This window comes from Haliotis cracherodii, unplaced genomic scaffold (assembly GCF_022045235.1).
Source record: "Haliotis cracherodii isolate W230 unplaced genomic scaffold, xgHalCrac1.p SCAF_16, whole genome shotgun sequence".
Lineage (NCBI taxonomy): Eukaryota > Metazoa > Mollusca > Gastropoda > Lepetellida > Haliotidae > Haliotis > Haliotis cracherodii.
The window spans coordinates 8,455,056-8,480,535 of record NW_027266271.1 but is presented as its reverse complement, the minus strand read 5'-3'; the positions used below and the strand labels follow the sequence as shown (position 1 = coordinate 8,480,535).

General features: G+C 39.0%; 2 protein-coding genes across 2 annotated transcripts; one reads left to right on the top strand and one right to left on the bottom strand.

The window, feature by feature from the left end:
- Positions 1-299: 299 nt before the first annotated feature.
- Positions 300-14,089, bottom strand: LOC139463359 (ras-related protein Rab-13-like). Its single transcript, XM_071244613.1, has 8 exons — positions 13,969-14,089; positions 13,250-13,315; positions 12,513-12,536; positions 11,678-11,710; positions 9,020-9,092; positions 7,442-7,638; positions 6,452-6,522; positions 300-1,156 (listed from the first exon to the last, which is right to left on the bottom strand). Exons 1-8 carry the CDS (start codon positions 14,035-14,037, stop codon positions 964-966), a joined length of 726 nt encoding a protein of 241 aa, XP_071100714.1. The 5' UTR covers positions 14,038-14,089; the 3' UTR covers positions 300-963.
- A 371-nt stretch (positions 14,090-14,460) lies between these two features.
- On the top strand, positions 14,461-24,421 carry LOC139463791 (dnaJ homolog subfamily C member 22-like). Its single transcript, XM_071245100.1, has 4 exons — positions 14,461-14,616; positions 16,159-16,440; positions 19,053-19,516; positions 20,263-24,421. Exons 1-4 carry the CDS (start codon positions 14,505-14,507, stop codon positions 20,485-20,487), a joined length of 1,083 nt encoding a protein of 360 aa, XP_071101201.1. The 5' UTR covers positions 14,461-14,504; the 3' UTR covers positions 20,488-24,421.
- The last annotated feature ends 1,059 nt before the right edge of the window (positions 24,422-25,480 follow it).

Genomic DNA, 25,480 nt, shown 5'->3' with positions numbered 1-25,480 from the left:
TCAAACACAAAACTGTTTGTCAGCGAGGCCAATAGCTGTTAAGGTTGGTACTATGTACCATGACTATGTACCAAATGTCAATTCATATTGCCTGTAAGTCACAGCCATATAACATGAAGACAACACTGAAGAATTAGTGGGCTGCATGTAGCCGAGACGGACAACGGAAGCGCATTAGGTCATGTAACTCCAAAGTGGAGATCTTGAATGCGTTGGTTCATTCATTCACCTTATTGTCGTATTTGCAATTATCGAGCCATGACAATTTATGATACATTAAGCCGTCCGAATTTCTACAACCGTTTGTCCAATATTCATATCCAGTTCCTCTCTCTCCATCATAGTTCCAGCCACGTGATCCATCACCTGATTATTGTGAATCAATAAATCTATGATCTGATCAGTTGTCAATTGATGATTCCATCGCCTGATTATTGTGAATCAATAATTCCATGATCTGATCAGTTGTCAATCGATGATTCCATCACCAGATCAGTTGTTAATCAATAATTCCATGATCTGATCAATGGTCAATCGATGATTCCGTCACCTGATCAGCTGTGAATCAATAATTCCATGATTTGATCAGTTGTCAATCGATGATTCAATTCACCTGATCAGTTGTGAATCAATAATTCCATGATCTGAACAGTTGTCAATCGATGATTCAATCCACCTGATCAGTTGTGAATCAATAGTTCCATGATCTGAACAGTTGTCAATGATTCCATCCGACCACCAATCGGTGATTCCGCCCATTTGATAGGCTGTCGATCAATGATTTTCCCCTTCTCATAAGTGGCCGATTAATGTTTCCATTTCCATGAACGGCCATCAGCCACAACAACGTCCACTGACGGCTACCATCAGCGAATCTGATCATCGGTGAACATACACATGCTCCTTAACCAATGGGTCTTGTTCCAGATGGGTTTTCCATGTCTTATCTCGAGTGACCAATGGTCAGACCCGGGCGGACTTCCCCCTGTCTTTGTCTGGGAGGGGGTTACACAGTTCGGACAGCGCTTGGGCATCCCACTTTTTAGACCACGCGGCGTTCGGCTTACCCCCTCCCCTCCGGTTATAGACGCCCTGCAACAAATCGCCGAACAGCTGAACCACGCCCTCGCCCGTCGCTGCCGAAGTCTCGTAGTACCTGGAACAGAGGAAACCTACGTCACTCGGTGATCTCCGTCAGTTTCTGTTTGGAGTGATGGATATCATTACAATGACCTGATATTTGCGACTGAGTCGTTGTTCATAAACAATTAGTCCGATTTCAAACCAAATGCAACGGGGCATGGTTAAACGAGAGCGAAGCAATTCGCCGTGCAGAATTGCGCCCCTTAGCCATCCCAGGATCCGACTGTCGGGCCTCGAATCCCAGAGCCCCACGATTATGACTCAACATCCATGATCGTCTACGTTCTACGGCCTGGACTTCCATCTCTGAATGCCCGAAGGGCGGCGATAAAGCCAACTTACTTACCAAGTACATATGTACAATGAATGACTTATAATTGAATACCACGTGTGGTTAATTCTTAAACACATTCATTTTTCGCTGTACTTTATAGACATGTGGAAATGGAACCTGAAGTCATCTCTCGTAGTAGCATCAATCTGAGGTCAATTACGGATGTAACGAACCGCATGGACTCTCAAAATTAGTTCGTTATACCAAGTTCGATGTTTACAATAACGTTACTTACTACTCGCTTTAGCCAACTACTCGCTATAACCGGCTGCTTGTTTTAGACGACTACTCGTTACATCCATCGACTCGTTTTAACCGACTACTCGTTATATCCAGCTATCCGTTTTACCCGACTACTTGCTATAACCGGCAGCTTGTTTTATCCGACAACTCATTAAATCTGGCTGCTTGTTTAAGTCGACTACTGGCTTCAGTCGACTTCGTTATATCCATAGTTGACTGTGTTTGTTACATAATGATTTAAGAACAATGTAAAACATACTCATTCAAATATTCTCCACCACATACACCTGTATTCAAGTTTCTACAGCTGTGTTTGTTCCAGACACCGGAGACGGCACAATACACGCATTTCTCTTTCTATGTTCGTACAATAAGACGAGCCTTGAAGACATCGACCGCATATCATATGATTCCAGTGTGTAAGTTTGCAAGACAGCTGTCTCAAGTCTGAAACGCTTTGGTCAAAGAAAGAGTATTTCTATGTTCATAATGATAAACCTTTCATGAATCTGTTTTGTATTTGAATGTTTGTTTTCGTATTTCAGAGCAAGGCGATACTTTTTAAAAGAAGGAAACATGCAAGAAACCGAACAAATATGTCCATAATACATCAGTAGGTATACATCATATTTACGAAAAGCAAATCCGCTGTCAAAGAAATATACAAAATATGGCTTTAACAAAAGTGATAACCAATTTCTGTGGTTTTACCATACAATTTTGGGAGTGGGCACATTTGTCAGTCACTAATCCTGCACAGAAGAATACCCTTCACAATCAGGGAACATCACATTTGCTCAAGTTGTCCTTTCATATAATCTGTAACATCTCGAAATACCATGTCAACCACGCCAATATCAAGTCAATATCAAAACACACAATTCAAATGCGTTCACTGCATATTATACAAATGTGCAGATTTCGAAAACTGTTGGTGGCTATTTCCCCGACATCGGGTCTGGGATCTTGCAATTGCAATGCCGCAAATTGTATATGTACAGTGTGGACTTCAGCACGGCGTGTACTGTACACCGTCATATCTCGCACTGAGGGATGTTAATAACGTAACTTCAAAAACAAGTTATTAGACGGAGGTGGCTGACTTTATATGGTTAATAAAGGGACCCATCATTTATATAGGAAACATATATTTATTTTTTTCATTTTCTGTCTAGGTCGAGACACTGTGTGTGTGTGTGCGCGCGCGTGTGCCTGTTTGTGTGTGTGTGTGCGTGCGTGTGCGTCTGTTTTTGTCTGTATCTGTGTGTCTGTCTGTGCGTGCGTGCTCGGCAAAATTCTAGCTCCAGACGGCGGCCTGTAAATAATCGTGTCTAGATCTGACACTCCAGTGAATATTATTTTTAACAACGATCCACGCCATCGGTGTATGACGACAAGCTGTCACCCAAATCACCGAACCTGACCACACGACCGATTAGGTCGCCTCGTACGACCAGCATGGGTTGCTAGGGACCTCTTCTAACCGAACTCCGCGCGGGGTTGTGTCAAACTGAGACATTGTATATGTAATTAGGAATCATTAACTGCTAGATTAATAAACATCGAAAAGTGTATGTTTATAGACAGAGTGGGTTTTACTTACTTAATAAACATTTGCTTAGCCTAGCCTAGTAACAATTATTGAACACGGCGCGCAGGTGTAGTGTATGGGAGCTTACTTCAGAAACTGACCCATGAAAATCTGGCTTGGAATTGGTCTTCAGCAACCCATGCTTGTCGTAAGAAGCGACTAACAGGATCGGGTGGTCAGGCTCCCTGACTTGGTTGATGCATGACATCGTATAACATTTGCGCAGATCGATCTTCATGATGTCAATCACTGGATTATCTGGTCCAGATTATTTAAAGACCACCGTCATGTAGCTTGAATATTGCTGAGTGCGGTGTTTTTTATTGGCGGCCATTCGGTCAAAAAATACAAAGTTGAAACAAAGGACAAAAGTACGCAATGAAGGGCAAATATTATGAATAAAAAACTAAATGTTACTACTAACGATCAATATACAAAACAAACAGACGCCGGTTAAACATACAAAGTTGAAATAAATGTCAAAAGTACGCAATATTAATAGTCAAATGTTACGAAAAAGACGACACAAGAAAAAGGAAGAACAATGTGTACGAAAGAACGTCAGTGAGCACGAAAGAACGTGTAATAAAGAACGTCAGTGAGCACGAAAGGACGTTTTCAATAAAGAACGCCAGATGGCGCTGCAATTTGTAAAACATTCCGAGTTTAATCGGCTTGTTCCGCCGTGTATATGATAACTGCATGCCGAGGTGCACAATGTATTACGACTTTCCTCGTGCACTCACCGCCTGACGTCACACACATATATATATATACATGTATTTATAATGTATAATGTACACATTGTGTATACACATGTTGCGTTAAGCTTTGTCACCGCTTAATGGCCTTTTCATAAATACAGTATACTGTGTAATCCAACATCTGCCTAACATTAGTACATGTATTATACAACCTTAAAAAAACACTCACTTAACGCAAAACTAGGATTCATCACTTCGCTAAACACAGATGTAAACGCTGAGGAAGTGGATATATATCCGTGCAAATTTCATGTCAATATACATAGCTGACATGTGTCAGCGCTTTGTCATTGATGTAGATTGCATGTAACTTTCTGCATTGGAAACAAGCACGCGTTCTTCAATCTTATTTGAAATAAAGATTTCTCATCATTTTAAATCTGTTTGAGATTACTTTCAAGTCAAGGATCATGAACTTTAATGGAGTACAGAAATTGATCATTGACAAATCAAATTTGTAAATGTCATGTTGTCAATGGTTCCAGGATCACATTATAACTATGTCGATTGCATCTAATGCACGGATTCCTTTGTCATTGTAGGTGATTAAAACCTCAAGGAATAATACGAAGTATCACGAACTTTTCGACTTGCTGACTGACATTTACTTTATGGATGTAAAACAACCCTTAAACAACGCGTAATTTCACCCACGTTGTACAATCTTTTTCATATACAGACATTCACAAACCGACGTATATCACGATGTCGATTAGCGGCCACGATCTTTAGCAAACAGCCCGAAGCCTGACAGTTATATTATTGACAACGTGGATGGAGCTGTTTTAAAGAAAAGAACGAATACACTAACACCCTTTTTTATGTTATGAACAGCGTTGGGATTAGTAACATGGACTATAACGGTGTTATGTCTTATGAGTGAGTGAGTGAGTTGGGTTTAACGGTGCTGTTAACAGTATTCCAGTTACATCACGGCGTGTCAGCTTAATGGGGGAGGAAAGCCCGAAGTAATGCAGGTCTCAGACGTTTACCACTTCGGTGAAAACCATGAGCACGGGTATGGTGCTGACAAACCTAGAAACATAATCGGGGCGAACCGGGATTTGAGTCCACAATCATAGGTTTCTGGCGTGTCCAAGGGACGCAACTCTGCATAGCGAATTGCAGCGCCTTTGACGACTGGGCCGCCTGTGCCCCTTTTGTCATATGCCCTCACATATGCCCTCACAATGAAATCCCAACTTCTCTTTTTGTCAAGGAAATCATTGACAATCTTCTCCCCTTACTGTGCCTGAAGTAATTCATAAATTATCAATGAGCGTCTGTTTGTTGTTGAGCGCCAAAGTCCGCAACAGACCATGCAGCAATCTCACGGGAGGCTGTAGATAATCAAGTGATTGATATTATGAGCAACGTCCCACTCCCCCGGGGCACGGTGACACGCAAGTCACCGATCTATTTCGGGACCCACCAGTGTTAGAAACAGGATATTTTATCGGTTAAGGATTCAAAACACCAGGGATTTTGTTTCTATAGAGGAGTTACCGTGCATGTTTTTGTCACGGCGTCTAGCATACCCAGGCCCATTCAGTATATCCAATGGTCAGTCAGTCAGTAAATCACGGGTATCAACGAATCTAGAAAACTATACTGGATTAAAAGGAATTAAATCATCGATATGCGGCTGATGAACGCCACTGACTACAAATACGTTAATCAATAATTCAACCTGACCCTTTGCCCTTGTCGTTTATGACTTTTATAAAACATCTTCAAAGCAAAACCGAAAAACACCCCAGAAGTCTTTCATCCTCCTCCTACCGTCCCTCGCCACCTCCGTGTTCGCTGTATTTAGGGTCTCCCACGCGCGCCCTTCAGAATGGATTTTATGACCAGTGGCTGCAACAATATCTTTGTGTGTCATGTTTCTTACACTTTATGCTTAGCGCAACATTTCTTTCTTGATTCTTTACGTACTTTCGTTCTCCATATCAGCTTGGATCAATCGAAATTCAAACAGAAATAGAATTGTGTATCTAAATGGAGATTTGTAAATTTTATTTGGCAGAATGTCGTCTTGATCGGCTTGTGAAGAGGCATCGTATCACAGTATCTGATTTTAATGAGAATGAAATAAATAATCTAATGTTCATGGGAGGATTGCACGATTTTTAACTGAATGTTTTCCAATCGCAACATACTACATTTAATGCATTTCATCAATCATCATTTATAAAATTGCTTTACTTTGGTATGTTTTTTGTCGGGTTTTCTTATTTTTCTTATCCATCAAAGATGATGCGGTCAGTCACATGAACAAATAATGTAATATTTGACTTTCATTGTCTCATTGTGGCTTGTGGTCAGGTCGGTCGACTTTGCAAACCGAAAATATAACAAGTGTTGCCGTGTTACCTCATTTTGTACTGGGAAGCCCACTTTCTGCCTTCAGCTGCCGACACACTTCGCTTCTGCTTCAAATCTGTCTGTGAAAAAATATCATGAACGTAGATATACTCTCAATAAGCTCAGGAACTTGCTACGTCAGGAAATTTAATTGGTCTGTTTTTTTCAATCTTGAGGCAGATACATAAATTGTTCCTGAAAAGAGTCCTCATAATATTTCAGATATGTCAACTGACCCTTTCATTTGAGGCATCTACAGTCCCCCCTCACAATTACTGGAAGTTTCACGTTAAAGCAATAACGGCTATGTCTTTAGGCATCGAATATATAATTTAAGTAGATTAATCAAATAAAAACAAGAATTTGTAGAAATATAATAATCTATAAATACTTAAAACTATAGTTGCGTTGAATTAAGGTACATCTTGCAGTTGGATCGCTAAATCACTTGTAACTGTCAAATTTCTATAAATAACAACGAGTAAAGATTTCTAATGATATTTTTAGTTGGAGTTTTCTTTTAAATCCGTTTTATACATAATCTCTTCAAAACCGACGGTTGGGATTGGACATGAATTCTCCCGACAACCACGCTGATGGTACTGCTTTCTCAACCATTGTCGGTAGGCATTTAGAGATAATGATATATAAACTGATAGGTTACAAAATGCGGTTACTACAATATTCAAAGTATTTATGACAATACCTGTTGGGCAGAAACCGCTAGAGAGTGCATTTCAAGGATAAGGCTTGAAATTTGAAGGTTTTTTTTAATAAATCTGTAGCGGAACGTTGTGCATTTAAATCTCATTCTCAACACCATGGGGAGTGGTATCCAAGTCAGCTGCATAGTGTGCGTCTGAATGGCTTGCATTTATAACCCCATTGTACTGGGTACTTATGTATAAGGACGACATAGATACACAAGGACCACATATCACATAAGGACCGCGTGTCACCACAATGGCCACCTACGTTAAGCACAGATTCGGGTGTTACCTTGTTGGCTACGATGACGATTTCAGGCGTGCCCGAGGAATATTTTTTAACTTCTCTCATCCATGAGTCGAGGGTCTCGAACGTTGCCACATTTGTGACGTCATAGGCCAAGAATATGGCATCTGTTCCTCCGTACAGCTCGTTCCGAACATCCATGTACTCCGTACTGCCGGACAAATCCCACAGGTGAACTCGGACTGTGGGAGACATGAATGAATATCAGTACTAAGAGAAGTAGATATCAACGTGTATAGGGAATGGGAGTGAGTGAGTGAGTTGGTTTGAACGCCACTTTGAACAGTATTCCAGTTACATCACGGCGTGTCAGCTCTATGTGGAAGGGAAGCCCAAGGTCATGCAGGCCTCAGGCGTTAACCACTTTGGTGAAAGCACCGTGAAACCCACGAGCACTGGTTGGTTGGTTGGTTGGTTGAATAACGCCGCACTCAGCAATATTCCAGCTGTATGACGGCGATCTGTATATAATCGAGTCTGGAACAGACAATCCAGAGATTGATATCATGAGCATCGATCCACGCAATCAACCATGCATCAACCAAGTCAGCGAGCCTGACCACCCGATCCCGTTAGTCGCCTCTTACGACAAGCATAGTCGCCTTTTACGGCAAGCATGGGTTTCTATATCTTCCCGAGGCAAGAGAGTTAACTGACTTTTAAGGTCCAGTTTCCACCCTTGCCGAACTAGGCTGGAACTACTGGGCTCGATCGTAGCGCCACCAGTGGCTATTACCAGTTATGTCCCTTCAAAGCCTCTCCTATGGACCAATCAGATTCCACCTCTTGTATCACTTGCATTTACTTCACACGAAATGGTGGCGCCCAGTCAGGACGATCAGATCGATAATCAGGATCTATATTGTGATAAAACGGGTCTTACCTGCACGACAGTTTACGAACGGGATTTCGATTTCGGTGCGCGACTATAGACACGTTAGTCCAGCCAAAATGTAACTCCATAATACCAGCCTAGTTCGGCAAGGGTAGAAACTGGACTTTTATAGTCAGTAAACTCTCTTGCCTCAGGAAGATGGGGTTGCTAAAGACCTATTCTACCTATTGTAAAGACCTATTCTACACCTCCCCCCCCCCCCCCCCCCCCCCGCCCCCTCTCTCTCTCTCCTCCCCGACTAAAGAGAGAGAGAGACGACTAAAGGAATCGGGTAGTAAGGCTGGCTGACTTGGTTGATGCATGTTATCCTATCCCAATTGCGCAGATCGATGCTCATGATGTCAATCACTGGATTGTCTGTTCCAGACTTGATTATTTACAGACCGCCGTTATATAGCTGGAATATTTCTGAGTGTGGCGTTAAACAACAAACAAACAAACATTGTTCCAATGTATATCAAATATACCACAAATATCACATCGAGAAGAGATCGGAGCGATCCTTCACATGTAAGATCATCGGCCCATTACACTCGGACGCCGCCAAGTGAGTTGGTGTTGCTGTAAACGAGTTCGTGCCCAATCACAAAGTACACATAGAATAGGCTTGGCACAAAATTATACAAAAAAATATTCCCAGACTTTTACGGGAAATGCCGATTACTTACGATCAATCCCTTCTACTTCGTGTATCTTGAATCCATAGTCTACCCCAACAGTCGGCTGGTACCCGGTGTTGAACTTGCAAGAAAGGCCAAAACGTAAAGATTAATTAATCCACATTCATTATTAAACATTGGCTTGTAGTTATTAGAATACATATTACCTGTAAGACCCACGGAATATATACAAGAAGAAGATATGTACACTCAAACAACGTTGTGTCGAAGTTGAAGTTACCTACATAAATATTTCGAGCTATCCGAGGTTCGACACAACCGAAAAAAACACTTGGCATACATTTAGACTGTCATGAAGAAAGAAGACATGACATGAAGACATGAAACATATGCGACAAACAAGCGAGAAATTAAAATAAATGTCAAACATTACCTTTATTATTGATCATTATTGGCAATTATGAATGTTGAAAATTAAACATAGCACATACGTGTACTATTAAAAGTATTAAATACATTACATACACATAATACAATAAAACAGCTCACAGCGTTACTGTTAGGTCTTGTTAACTGAACTATGATGACCGAGATCGTCTTATCAGAGTACGTGATTTTGCTGGAAGTGCATACTGAGAAGTAATAACTTCAAAACAACCGTAACTTCGACACGTCCGAATCGACACAACAGAGGTTAAATAATGATGAAGAAAGAAGATTGACACTGGAACCAAGCTTTTTTGGCATTGATGCATCGACACACCAAAGTTCGACACAACGGTTTTTGAGTGTATATACTTCTATAGCAGATTCACTGTGAGTGGGTATGGTTTGCCGTCGCTCTTAGCAGTATTCCAGCAAACATCACTGCGGTGGGCATCAGAAATAGTTTCATAAATTGTACGCCATCTTCCCGAGGTAACGGTGTCCAGTAGCCTTTAGCAAAGATTATAGGACCTTCTTGCAGCGGGAAGAGGATTGTATACCCATGCATGGGGAGAATCGAACTCGGGCCTTCGGCGCGACGAGCGAACGCTTTAACCTCCAGACTACCCTAGCATTTGACATGACATGGTGTTGTGTTTTGTGGTGTATCATGTGGTTGTGTACGATATGACATGGCGTGTGGTATGTCATATGGTTTTATATAATATGACATGCTATAATATGGTGTATCATGTGGTTGTGTAGGATATGACATGGCGTGTGGTATGTCATATGGTTGTATATAATATGACATGCTATAGTATGGTGTATCATGTGGTTGTGTACGATATGACATGGCGTGTGGTATGTCAAATGGTTGTATATAATATGACATGCTATAGTATGGTGTATCATGTGGTTGTGTACGATATGACATGGCGTGTGGTATGTCATATGGTTGTATATAATATGACATGCTATAGTATGATGTATCGTGTGGTTGTATGTGGTATATCATATGGTGTTGTGTGGTATGCCATGGTGTTTTGTGGTATGAATTGGTCTCATGTTGTATCTATGACATGGTGGCGTTTGGTTTCTAGGATGTTCATCTACGCGGTACAAATACATACAAGTTGAAATGCCCTTTCCTCAGTAAGTCATCAATAATACATTAACGATAACAATTACTACCCAAGGCCACAATGCACATGTAAAATAAACAATGTACCTTTACTCGTAAAGTGAACAATGGCGCCATGAACGGTTATTAAGATCTGTGATTACATTCTCATAAGATAATCTATTCTAAATCAATAAAGCTAAAACATACGAAAACTACCATGTAAGGTCTATAAAATACATGTTCATGATCAACTCAAATTTAGGCTCAAATATTATATCTATACTAAGTTATACTATCTATGTTTACAAAAGTAATATGTATCTACAACGTATCAGGGCTAACGTTAATCTGTATGTACTACAAAATAATATTCATTCTTATTCAGCTACAGTTGTATCATTATTTCACTGACATCACTAATAAGTACACATGTTGTTTTACAAAACATGATGTTGTTTATACATAATCTAGGATCTGAATATTGTCTATATCTCAATACTGAAACACAAGACAAAAGGGCATTGTCTATCCCTTTGTTGTGCATTTTATCTCTACAATCATCATAAGCAGGTGTGAATGTGCCACTATATGATACACAGTATAACTAATAAATCATACCTAAGATAAAAAAAGATACGAACCAGTGTTATAAGCGTTACAATGACAGACATACCCCCATGTAAGACGTTCCCACATATGAAAGTATGAGTTCCGTAAAATGCCAAATACGATGATAAAGGTAACCATGGAACGATCAATCCAAACGCTGATTAATCCCAAACCGAGGCGTAGTTTACCGTGTACATGTACACAAACGTCCGAACTGGTGGTCAATAGCACTGGTGTCGTGTTCCCAAAGGGAATTCAAATGTGACGTATTTAGATCACGTGTTACATTAGGTCTATCAGTCTTTGAAAATCGCTTGATGGCTACCTTTAAGAGTGATTGTGCTTGATACACTCCATGACAGTAGAAACGTTATGAACCACACCAGAAATCCCACCAGACTGCCTCAGATAACGTGACAATATGTACTGACCAACTAGCACAAAGTTAGGTTTGTTAATACTGACACCTGTGTATACCCTAGGTTACCCTGTTTCCCCTCGCTAGGTTCCCCGTCCTTATAATCCTGATCTGCCCCTTAGATTACCTGGTCATCCTGGCTCTCTGTTGCTATGGCTGCCTGTCAAATATTTACACAATTGTTAGTTCCGTTATAAAATCTAGGAATTTACATTACAATCACCTTATAAGAAATATCTACATTTTACTCTAACCCTACAACGACAATACAATTTCGTACTTTCAACCTTTTTAGTTTACAATTACACTCTTCAAAAAAGGTAGTATGTAGTTCATTGAATCTGACTACACAAACAATCCGGTATATAAATTGGATATATGTTATTTGAAAATGTTGGTGGCCTGATATTCGACAAATGGTGCGTCAAAACGCAGCCATTGTCGATTTACAATGTCTTGAAGTCAATATATACACATATATATGTACAATATCCTACAGAACGAGATCTGTGCGGTACAAAATTGTACCTGTGCGTTTCTTTTTTTGAAGAGTGTATATCTGAAGTTGATTCTTTAGTACTATAAAAGCTTCTACAAACTGATTGTGTTCACAAAAGAAAAAAACCCCTCAATACCTTTAAAAAACACACATTAGGATAGCGTGCAATTCGTTTTCCTTGTACGTAGAGTGAGTGATGTTTTATCACGACTTCTATATCTTGGTTCTGGGTTTTTAACCTGACTTTTGAAAAAAAGTAATTTGAAAATTTATGAATGTGCGTGTTATCCACAACATACAGCAAATTGCAGGGGGAAATGGGCGTTTGCTTGTAATATTCCTGCAAAAAACAAACGGTGCTGCTAATTTCAGTGTATACATAACGTTAAAAAACACTGTTTTTCGTGTGAATGCTTTTAAAAGAGAGTGTGACATCACGTGTTTAACCTTGTGACATACTGACCTCTCGTGCTCGTGTCTTCCCTTCCTGGACATAAACATGGCATCATTATGAACACAAGTGGGTATCCATTGTTAATTAAAAAAAACGAGTTCAAAAATGTTTTTTGAAAAGATCCCTGTGTTTCTTTCTCAATGCGATAAATTTGTCTCATCGTATGTTTTTTAATGAAATGTATTATAACCTCGAGTTAAATGTTTCATCCACACTACTCTTTACATGCATCATGGCTTTTTGTTTTTCTTAAATTTGGCTGGCGGATATATTTGATTTTTTAGTATTAAAAACAAAATGTAGAATGTAATTAAAAATACTTAAAAAACATTTTGGTTTGGAGGTAACGGGGAGAGAAATTTTCAATTAAAACCATCAATGTTTTGAAGGTTGATTTAAACATTCCCTTGAAGTATTCACTGAGATATGAAATTACTGACAGGCTGCCAAATCAATATCCTATTTCCAAGCGCTTTGTAACGTTGTAATTAAAACGGAGATCCAGAAATGATGTAGCTATAATTGGCTATACATATTGTTAATTTCATTTCAATCATATTTGAACCGACAACTGTAAGGCTGCCTACAGCAATTTTAATATCGCAAACCAGTTCTTAAAAAATATCCGGATAAAAAAAGTGAATATAAAGTTCTATGTAACACGCATATATATGCAGTGTAAGACAGGCAGTCGTGATAGTGTGTCTGTACACTTAACAGATTGTCATTGTTAAACGTATTCTTACCTTGCTTTCACAGAAGTGTTTGATGAGACACGTCTTGCCAACAGCAGTGCTGCCTATTCCGACGATCTACACAGATACATGTATATTGAAAGTGGTAATTTTCATAAAACGTCGCAGCTAGCAAGCTAAAACTAAGAGCAAGAACGTTACTTCTTATTTTACATAAAATATTCACTGTCATTACACATTTTGAGTTACATGAAGATGAGCAAATGGATAATAATTATAAAGCCAAGCCGGTGTGCTGTATCTAGGATATTGTAGTGAGTGAGTAAATATTTAACGTCACATCGGCAATATTTCTCCCATATCGTGATCTGATGTTGTAAGTATACTAACGCACATCTTGAACGACATGGGTCTGCGTGATCCTGGGTGTGTGTGGGATGTTACTGTACCGTAACTGTCATTTTCATCAAGATGACTGACACACTTCAGATCTTTATCTTATTTGAAATATCAATTTTCAAAGGGTAAATCTGAGTGAAATATCCTCACATTTAACGTGTAATTTACGGTATATATGCATAACTTAGAAGGTGTCAATCACAGCTCTCCTAGGTGTCAGTTTCTGTGTGTTGGGAATCATGTGACATGAACTGCCGATGCACGCAGTGCTTAGCTCTTAAGTGAAATAGCCGTGAAAGTACACGAACTGACGAAGTTTCGCATGGAACGTACAGCTCGATCTATAATTTCTCAAATAATCTCTAACGTACCTTCACCCACACTAACGAATCGACCGCTTGGCGGACATCCTTAGGTAGGTGTCCTGGTTTTCTGTCCATCTTGCAGTTTACACCACCTAAAACACATTAATTATCAAAATGTGTTCGCATCATCTACCATCCCGCTCTCAATATGAAGCACCGGTGGTTGCCTAACAACCATAAACAAACTGGTGCATTGTGGGAATGGTGGGAAATCCCCTTGGCTTGAATCCATAGTCAGTAAAGGCAGGGGTTCCCCGTGGTTTCACTTTTAATAACGCGTTGTAGTCATGATACTTTATTTATACTTTGCGCGTAAGAGTGTTCTCTCGCTAATAACACACCATTTCATAGATACACCACACAGCCACCGAAAAAGAGACATAAACAACTGGCAAAGGACACGTCAGTTTTATGGCTTTATCGGTCCAACAGGTGACTGCGCATGTGCAGTGGTGGGAATTTCCGTTCAGGAAGATAAGATGACCCAGAGCTGGCATGGGTTGTGCACAAAGTCTAAGACTTTATAAACGTGGCATTTCGTAATGGCTCGGTTGGTTATAGCGTATGTCCTCTGGTTCTTCGGAGGATGGGTCGGTTTGCATCACTTTTATCTCAAACGGGATCGTCACGCATTTGTTTGGTGGGCGACTTTAGGTAAGCTGTGTACACACAATATTGATCTACGTCCAGTTTTCTTTGAAATAAAAATAACTCAAGTATGCTAATCATTCTGGTTCTACATCGTATGAAAACCTGTGTGGTTTGACTGTGAGCATATTGGATACAGACTTTGCTTTTGATGTATGAAGAGAATAAGGGGAGTGGCACCGAGTGTGACACAAGTAGTTTCAGCAGCCACACAACTGCATATTGCGTTAGTATCATGAAAAATAATACCTGTTAATTTACATTCTATAAATTGAATTGTTTGTGAATTTTCATGAAGATATGCAATTCTGTCATTATTTCATGTCTGTTGGAGGGTCACGACCAAAATGGAAAGTAGGCTGTCAATATATTGAGGCACAGGACCATATATGTAAAGTTCTGATAATAATAACAAACAAACTCACAGACGAGACCGAAGACAGAGAAGAAATGCAACAGAAAATTCTAAACTCGTCCACCTCAAGTTTTTGTCTATTTTTAAAAGCCTTGTTTTTCCATCTATCACCATAACCGCATGTGCAAAACTGTTCTGTATACACTCCCCAACATCCATGTAATCCATGTTTCTGCCATTGAATGGAAACACCCACCTGTCAACCCTCGGCCTCGTCTTCAAGTTTTTTGCAAGTTTGTTTATTATATTATCATTAGTTACATATGGTTCTGTGATTGAGGGAATGTGCCTGAAATAACAGCTGTGTGAACTTGGATAGTGTTATGTGTATAAGTACACATCTCTATCATAAAGTAAGTCATAGTCATAATGATCTGAAACATAGGTATTTTATAGGCCTAAATGATTCCAGATTATCATATTTTAACATGTGTTTAAAGGTAGGGTCTAGATATATCTGTAGCAAAATGTCAGTATCTTAATCTTAATTTTGATTTTATGTAGTGAGGGCATGTACAGTATTCTCCCAAACAATCATTATTTTAACTTGATGAAATTGTTAAAATATTGTCAGATGTGACAATGATCTCAGGAGGCTAAAACAAATTGCTATGAAACACTGTTGAAATGGACCACCTGTTCAGCACTTGCTATTCCAAAGTCAATGTCTGCTGGGAATAAAAATACATCAGTTGACTGTGATATATCATGATATATAATGTATATATATACTAATTTTGAGATTTATGGACATATGTTTTTCAACAAAATAGATAATATACTCCCGGCAAAAAATAAGGGAACTACTTATTTGAGTGTAGCTGGAGTTTGGGTGTACATTTACAGTACCCCAGCTTGGCTGGTAAGGCGGAAAGGAGGGCATTACCAAGAGCAGCCATACACAAGTTAATCAACAGTGTGCCATCAATATGTCGTGCATGTATCACCCAGCATATCGGACCCACTAGATACAGATCTACATTCCCTTAATTCATTTTAAAGACATTTATGATCATTTATAATACACATTCACTATCATTTCATCAGTTCCCTTACTTTATGTCAGCAGTATGTGTGATGCCATTATGTAAACAGAATGGCTGGTCGAATGACCATGAATAATCATATTTCAGGTGGTGCTTTTGGACTCGGATGGGTACGGGATTTGTGGAAATTGCCAGATTATGTCCAAGAGTGCAACCGAGATGAAGAGTGGGAAAGGGAATTCACCAGGAGGAGGAGTGTTGATCGGAAACCCTCTCGGAGCACCAGCAGATTTGCAGGGGAGATCATCATGGGCAACATCCTGGGCTACCTAATCCGAGCCCTCCTTCCCGAGCAGTACGTGGACAGCACGAAGTTAGACCTGGGCTTCCTCCTGGCTGTCTCCCTGCCACAGCTCGGGGCGGCTATAGGTGGGTACAGAGACTGGCATCCTTAGAGTCTGAGGGTTGAGAAATTCTCAAAGGATTTACTGGATCATTGACAATTGTGAATTTACCTTTTCTAGATTTTGAAATATGTCTTAACCCTCTCCAGCTAATCATGGGGCATTGATTGTACAACCTAGGCCAGATGTTCTTAATAATGTTTTATGTATCCCTTGACCCTTAAGAAATGTGCAGTTGAAGTATTATTTTTTATATCTCCTACCTCAAGCTACATTGACGTTTCTGAAGTATTGTTTGCAAACAATAGCTGAGTCTCTGCTCCCCTTATTACAAGAGATAACATTTTTGCTCCGGTGACCACCCTGTGGATGTAGACTAATCACATGACCAGACATTTCTCTTTTTCGTAAATGAATACGCTTATTCTGAAATAAAGACAGTGGCCTAATGTAAGCGTTTTGGTGTGCTGTACATCATGGTTTGCAGGTTCAGTCCTGGTGTTGCGGTCATTGCCCCAGTGTGAACCACCAGATGATCTGACCATGTCAACAGTGTCCTGAGATAAAGATGAGGTGGAGGTGTGATATTACTTATCTCGATGGAGAGGGGGGGATATTATAGGGTTTATCTTGCAGGCATATTTATTTTCTCACGTAGGGATTAGACAGTGCTCTGTTTGTGGTTGTGAATTTACTGCCTACAATCTTGTACCGCCATCTTCCGTACACCTGTATAGCGGACTGACCATCACCTGTTTGCACTATGGAGTGGTAGTTTTATCAGGTTTAGGATCAGATGCATGTTTCTCTTTCCAGGACAGGCAGATAATTTCCTTACCCGTTGAATATTCACTCACAAGTTATCATTTACCTTGGGTGTACCGGTAATTTTATTTGGGTATTCAATATATGTGACCCACGAGGAGAAAAGGGACATGATAATATGGGTGCTAGGATACAAGTGTGCTGTGATGTCATAAAGGAAGACATTAGACATCAACTTATCTCAATAAAGTTTGCCATGTGTGTGGACAGCGCAAAAATATCTTATTTGTCTTTCGTTAGTTTGTATTGTGATAAATGCGTTTTTTCATAACATGTCAGTACACATTTCTACTTTCAATTAATCTGACATTTATAAAAACTGCTCTGAAAATGGGACTGCAGAAAATAATGGCATGTATCTCTGTAATAAATATGAATTGAAGCTTGTTAAATGTATTTTTATGTTCCTAAGATACTGTGGTTTTAGAATATAATGACAATAACTAGGATACAGGTTTTTTATTGTGCATATGTTACACTGTTACACAAATATGCAGATTATCGCAAGCTACTAAACTATCAACATGATCAAATACATGTAACACTCCTCATTATCATGGATCTCCTGTGTGCAGTCTTTGACATCCCTACTGCAGTCGAGGTTTCCTTTTCAGTCTTTATGATTTCAGATTTTTATTTATCCTTCATCGGTCAATGTATGTTGCATTACTGAAACATCTTTACAACTTTTAACCCTAAATTTGTCCTGTTTCTCAACAAGCTCAACAACTCACTAAGTTTTGTTACTAATGAAATGCAAAAGGGGGGATTGAATATTGGTTTGTTGCTGCAGTTAGAGATATTACAGGTAAATCAACACTATAAATAATCTAGGCAAACTGATGGTTGACAGCATGAGTAACGATCCATGACAAATTCACGTTTTATTTCTTATTTTTCAACACCTCAGGAGGTGTTGAGTCCCAGTATTTCAGAACAAGTTGATCAGATTGTAACAGTCCTCAGTGAGCAGACGTTTGATGCTGGGATGAAGTCCAACTTCCTATGTTTGGGAGTTGGTGGTTCACAGGTCTGCAAGCTTGCCTTCCAGCAAAATGATGTGATGTAAATTTACCGTTCAATTCAAGTCAATAAAAAAATAGCTCTATTATTATATTTTGACTTTGGAAATGAATGATATCACCATTGTAAATATGAAAATAAGTAGGTGGAAAAGTATACTTGAAAGTCTACATCGCCACCTGCTCATATAAGGAGGATTTTCAAAATAATGTAACTGTTTTGCTATTGTTTGTTCTTCTTATTGCATTTTGGCCATGCCTCAAAATATTTTAAAACCTACACTGAAATTTTGAATAGCTCCTAAAGTCAGATGAATTTAGGGTTTCATGGAGCATAGTCTGGGAGTCATCGTGACTCACTGTATATGTTTGGGAAATTCAGGAGCACAGCTTGGAGATTCTGCATGAGATGAAGTCTCAGGATGCTGATAACAAAAATATAGTGGCTGTTTTAGTCCCTTAGATGTTTTTTGAAGGACTGATAAAATTGGGTTGTGTCAAATATCCGGAATATGACTCATCAAAAGTTTTGGAGGAAAAATGCTTTAGCTACACAGGATTCCTACGTCATTGGTAAACCTTCATGCTTACATTAATTATTACAGGCATTCTAGGTAGCAAACATTAGGGATTAGGGAAATCTGTGTACGCACAGATATGACACCAAAGACGTGTGTAGACTGAACTTTAACATATTTGCAGTCATAAAAAGTCATGTGTAATTGAACAAGCCTAAAGTGATATGATTTGTTGTGTCAATCTTGTTAAAAATAATGTATTTTTTCCATAGGTGTTCATCTAGTAGCAAACATTGGTCGTCACAAAGGCTCCTGGAGCTGGGCTGCCCTAGGGGCCTACATTGGCACCCCCTGGCTAATCCTCAACCCTGACAATGTGGCAGTCGCACCCCTCATGTCGGCCATCTTTGTCCAGTGGAAGGGAGTGACATGGAGGACTGACCCAGAGCCAAAACAAGGCCTTTTTCGACGTGTCAGCAAACTGACGTTCTACGGCACACTCTACCTAGCTCTGTGGGGATGTGTGATATATTTTAACGCCTCTATCACAACTAAAGATGGAGAGGAGATCCCCCTAAGGGAGGCGATTCCCAACTTCTTTAAATCTCCAGCTTGGGCTGAAACCAAAGACTCCATGCATAGACTGTACAATTATTTCCAAGCCCATGGCTGGAGGAGAATCTGGGACGAGATCAAGGAGACGTTTGATCCTGTAGGGGAGCAAAATGCGTATAAGGTGGGTGTAGGGAATACATGTACTTCCAATTCAGTCGTCAAAGATCCACTTGCAGAAGGAATATCAACTATTTTAAGCTTTATCTTCATAAAAAAAAATTGCCTTTTCTTAAAAAATATGCAATAACAAATATCGGAGACCGGCTTTTTGAAACAATTATTGATGTTATTGCTTTTCATCAGCTCATCAGCAAATACAATACACACAATTAATACAGATATACATGGAAAATATTCTATTCTGGTTGGCTAATTGCTGGTAAAAGTTTCAAATCACTATGACATCTGTATTGACAGCCACGTCATAGCAGAAACTGAGAATTAAAAAATAATTAATTCAATAAATAATTAAAATAATTTCTTTGTCGAGGTACGTAGGCAGTTTGGAAAAATTAAATGAGCAAATGAAGGTTACAAAATTATGTGCTTTCTTTAATATTCAGTGTGTCTAGCATTACATTTTAGGAAAGAAGACATGTAAATTGACTTAAAGAGCATCATGAGAGAGCTTGAAATTTAGTGTTCCACTAGTTTAGACTCTGACGTCATATTTTATTGTGTCACTGTGAGATTTTGTCATTATAATAGAGTGCATATTAGAATCATGAAACTAGAAAAAGAGCAAGTTCTGAACTATAACTATCCATTATGTCATGAAATGTACTCAATGATATGAATATGATTTCTTGGGAGTTTCATACAGTATAAACATGCCTTGACCAGATCCTCCATTTCTACTCTAAACAGGTCCTAGGTTTGAGCTCCAGCGCTACTCAGGAGGAAATAACCCATGCCTACAGGAAGATGTCGCGTCAGTGGCACCCAGACAAGCAGAAAGATCCCCAGAAGAAGGAAGAGGCCCAAGAAAAGTTTATAGAGATTCAGCAAGCCTATGATATTCTCTCTTCCATCAAGGCCAGGAGATCCGCCAAAAATAAACAGTCAAGCAGGCCACGAAAAGATGAATTTTAGTGTGTGAAAAAGATGTATTGGTAGAACGAGGATGTCGTATTTGACTTAAGTTAGGTTTGATTACTTAAGGATGTCTGTGATTATGGTTTTATATAAATATTACAAAACATTAATCACTTTCCATTTTTGTCAGAGGACAAGTTTTGGTCCCTGGTCTACAGAAAATGTTGTCTAAAAATCCCATATTATAATAACCCGGTAGTTCTTTCCAATTCAGGTTATTTATTCCTAACAAAGAGTCCTTTGAGCCTACCCATGTCCATTCAACCTGACTTAGCAGTTCCCAGTTGAGCACAGACTCCAGACGTTTATAACCTATACTTGACTACAAATCTTAATCAACTAGCCTGAAATTGAGTTGAGCCCAAAGAATTTTTATATCTCCAAATGTGACATGTCTTTCACAGAAAGTAGGATAATAGTTCGTTTTACATAACAGCATCAAATGCAATGTTTAAGAAAACTTTATAAAGCATCCCAATTTTGCTCAAAGTAATGCTGTTTCCCCAGTTTGACTGCCGAGGCACTTGGTTATCCTAGGTACTAGTGTCTGTTATGTCAATATGTCAGAGAAACGATCTGAACTGCACTTTTGCAGATTAACAAGTGAAGGATTTGACCCTCTTGTTTTCATGATGGATGTATGCTCCCCAGGGTGCTGAGAATGAAATATAAGTGCACACTAATCCAAAGACCAGGGTAATTATAATATAGTCATGGGTAGCCACTCGGTGAATGGATCTGATGCATTATAAATGGACTGGTCAATACAACTGCTGATTTGTTGGGACAAATATGATATCTGAGAGTGTGACTGTTGTCTGTAGACCATGTCGACCTGAACGTTTGAAGGCTATCCTTTGTGTAGACCATGTCGACCTGAGAGTGTGACTGTTGTCTGTAGCCCATGTAGACCTGAACGTTTGAAAGTTATCCTTTATGTAGACCATGTCGACCTGAGAGTGTGACTGTTGTCTGTAGACCTGAACGTTTGAAGGTTATCCTTTGTGTAGACCATGTCGACCTGAGAGTGTGACTGTTGTCTGTAGACCATGTAGACCTGAACGTTTGAATGTTATCCTTTGTGTAGACCATGTCGACCTGAGAGTGTGACTATTGTCTGTAGACCATGTAGACCTGAGAGATTGAAAGTTATTCTTCATATAGACTGTGTAGAACTGAGGACTTGTGGTTTCAAATAATTATTTGATGGATGTCCAATTGTGTAGAATTTTTAAATGATTGTATGAATGTATGCACACTGAAATCCTGCACATGGGATCCTCCTGTGTATCTGTGGATGTTTTTAGATTGTAAATGTTTACCCGAGGAAAGTGTTTACAAGCAGCACAGAGAAGAAAAAGGGACTGCACTCTGCCCTATGTTCACGTAACTCTCTTGGTCCAACAACAATGAAAACTTGTTAGTGTTGGGGCACAAGGACTGGGGGTATGTATATTTATACTCCACTTTTGGTAGGTATGATCTGTCATTATATTTTGATATACACTTGACATATGAGAATCAGTTTTGTGTATCATGGAGAGATAAAAATATCCCTGTCGAAAGTGGAGTAGTATAGTTTATGTTCAATCTGATGCTTTGCTATGAGAAGACGAGACTCTTTGAGTAGCTAATACCAGCTGCTGTAACTTCATTCCACCACACCGTCATGTTCTGATTCCATAGCTCTGGTGTCAGCATACACTAAGACAGTCAGTTTGAAATTTAATTAGAGATCATCATCAAATGGTTCTTTATGCGATTTTACCACCGTCCACTGAGAAAATCTACATTCAGGTACTTAAAAGAGCACATGTTGGTCCACATATCAGGTGCTACAACCTCATGAAAGTATGTATTTATCATGTTGCGTGATTGATATCATGGGAAGGTTTTGTGAAGTCAGTAGAAATACAGGGTGATCTATACGATGAGAGTGCCTACTGCTGATCATCTCAACTTTTTGATAATATATTTTATAAATATAATTTAATTAACATTTGTAGACAGTGATTTTTTTCTTTCGTAGATTGTTTTAAAAGCTATTAATGCATACTTATATATTTTTCAACTTATAAAGTGAGTATGGTTTTACGCCGCTTTTGGCAATATTCAGGCATTACCACGGCGGGGAATCCAGAAATAGGCTTCACACATTGTACCCGGGAATCGAGCCCGGGTCTTCGTTGTGAGGAGCGAACGCTTTAACCATTAGGCTACCCAACTGCCTGTCAACTAATAAAGCCAGGTCAAGGAATTATTAAGTGTCTAAAACAAACATGTACTTTTGTATGCAGTGGATGTGTAGAGAATTTGTTGATAATTTATTAATTTACTAATAATCACTTTCACAGTATATTAAGTACTGTTTTGACTTTTGTCCTCCATCCAAACAAAGTTTTACACGGAATATGGATGCAGGCTCTGTCAGTCTGCCATGTTTAGTTTCCAGAGTAAAGTTCATAAACGGTTCAATATTTCTTGATGAAACTTTGCATACACATCGATCAAGCACAAAACTGGTCCCTTTGCTATTTTTTATATTTTGTGCATTTCCATGCAACAAATTGGACTCATGTGAAGGTAGGGTTTGTTTCTGTACAATATTTCTTTATAAAACTATGTATGATCTTCATGCAAGTGCTGAACTACTTTTGCTATTCAGAAAGTCTTTAGATTTTAAGTTTCCAAGGCAATAACAAATGAGAGTTTCATTTTGAGGATTAAACCATTCAATGTTTATGGATTTCATATGTCTTTCAACACTTTTTGGATTCTGGGTTAAAACAGGTCCCCAGCAACCTATGCTTGTTTTATAACCCATTCCTACAGGAAGATGTTGCGTCAGTGGCACCCAGACAAGCAGAAAGATCCCCAGAAGAAGGAAGAGGCCCAAGAAAAGTTTATAGAGATTCAGCAAGCCTATGATATTCTCTCTTCCATCAAGGCCAGGAAATCCGCCAAAAATAAACAGTCAAGCAGGCCACGAAAAGATGAATTTTAGTGTGTGAAAAAGATGTATTGGTAGAACGAGGATGTCGTATTTGACTTAAGTTAGGTTTGATTACTTAAGGATGTCTGTGATTATGGTTTTATATAAATATTACAAAAAATGAATCACTTTCCATTTTTGTCAGAGGACAAGTTTTGGTCCCTGGTCTACAGAAAATGTTGTCTAAAATCCCATATTATAATAATCTGGTAGTTCTTTCCAATTCAGGTTATTTATTCCTAACAAAGAGTCCTTTGAGCCTACCCATGTCCATTCAACCTGACTTAGCAGTTCCCAGTTGAGCACAGACTCCAGACGTTTATAACCTATACTTGACTACAAATCTTAATCAACTAGCCTGAAATTGAGTTGAGCCCAAAGAATTTTTATATCTCCAAATGTGACATGTCTTTCACAGAAAGCAGGATAATAGTTCGTTTTACATAACTGCATCAAATGCAATGTTTAAGAAAACTTTATAAACTTTATAAAGCTTCCCAATTTTGCTCAAAGTAATGCTGTTTCCCCAGTTTGACTGCCGAGGCACTTGGTTATCCTAGGTACTAGTGTCTGTTATGTCAATATGTCAGAGAAACGATCTGAACTGAACTTTTGCAGATTAACAAGTGAAGGATTTGACCCTCTTGTTTTCATGATGGATGTATGCTCCCCAGGGTGCTGAGAATGAAATATAAGTGCACACTAATCCAAAGACCAGGGTAATAATAATATAGTCATGAGTAGCCACTCGGTGAATGGATCTGATACATAATAAATGGACTGGTCAATACAACTGCTGATCTGTTGGGACAAATATGATATCTGAGAGTGTGACTGTTGTCTGTAGACCATGTAGACCTGAACGTTTGAATGTTATCCTTTGTGTAGACCATGTAGACCTGAACGTTTGAATGTTATCCTTTGTGTAGACTATGTAGACCTGAGAGTGTGACTGTTGTCTGTAGACCATTTAGACCTGAGAGATTGAAAGTTATCCTTTGTGTAGACCATGTAGACCTGAGAGATTGAAAGTTATCCTTCATATAGACTGTGATGGATGTCCAATTGTATAGAATTTTTAAATGAATGTATGCACACTGAAATCCTGCACATGGGATCCTCCTGTGTATCTGTGGATGTTTTTAGATTGTAAATGTTTACCCGAGGAAAGTGTTTACAAGCAGCACAGAGAAGGAAAAGGGACTGCACTCTGCCCTATGTTCACGTAACTCTCTTGGTCACACAACAATGAAAACTTGTTAGTGTTGGGGCACAATGAACGGAGGTATGTATATTTATACTCCACTTTTGGTAGGTATGATCTGTCATTATATTTTGATATACACTTGACATATGAGAATCAGTTTTGTGTATCATGGAGAGATAAAAATATCCCTGTCGAAAGTGGAGTAGTATAGTTTATGTTCAATCTGATGCTTTGCTATGAGAAGACGAGACTCTTTGAGTAGCTAATACCAGCTGCTGTAACTTCATTCCACCACACCGTCATGTTCTGATTCCATAGCTCTGGTGTCGGCATACACTAAGACAGTCAGTTTGAAATTTAATTAGAGATCATCATCAAATGGTTCTTTATGCGATTTTACCACCGTCCACTGAGAAAATCTACATTCAGGTACTTAAAAGAGCACATGTTGGTCCACATATCAGGTGCTACAACCTCATGAAAGTATGTATTTATCATGTTGCGTGATTGATATCATGGGAAGGTTTTGTGAAGTCAGTAGAAATACAGGGTGATCTATACGATGAGAGTGCCTACTGCTGATCATCTCAACTTTTTGATAATATATTTTATAAATATAATTTAATTAACATTTGTAGACAGTGATTTTTTTCTTTCGTAGATTGTTTTAAAAGCTATTAATGCATACTTATATATTTTTCAACTTATAAAGTGAGTATGGTTTTACGCCGCTTTTGGCAATATTCAGGCATTACCACGGCGGGGAATCCAGAAATAGGCTTCACACATTG

Bases quoted from the DNA above. Each gene is read 5' to 3' on its own strand.
- LOC139463359 (XM_071244613.1), bottom strand. From the start codon at position 14,037: ATGGACAGAAAACCAGGACACCTACCTAAGGATGTCCGCCAAGCGGTC. The intron at 12,537-13,249 runs GTAAGAATACGT...GTTTATGTCCAG, and splicing joins AACACTTCTGTGAAAGCAAG to GAAGGGAAGACACGAGCACG. The intron at 1,157-6,451 runs GTAACACGGCAA...CCTCTGTTCCAG, and splicing joins GCTTCCCAGTACAAAATGAG to GTACTACGAGACTTCGGCAG.
- LOC139463791 (XM_071245100.1), top strand. From the start codon at position 14,505: ATGGCTCGGTTGGTTATAGCGTATGTCCTCTGGTTCTTCGGAGGATGG. The intron at 14,617-16,158 runs GTAAGCTGTGTA...ATCATATTTCAG, and splicing joins TGTTTGGTGGGCGACTTTAG to GTGGTGCTTTTGGACTCGGA. The intron at 19,517-20,262 runs GTGGGTGTAGGG...TACTCTAAACAG, and splicing joins GGGAGCAAAATGCGTATAAG to GTCCTAGGTTTGAGCTCCAG.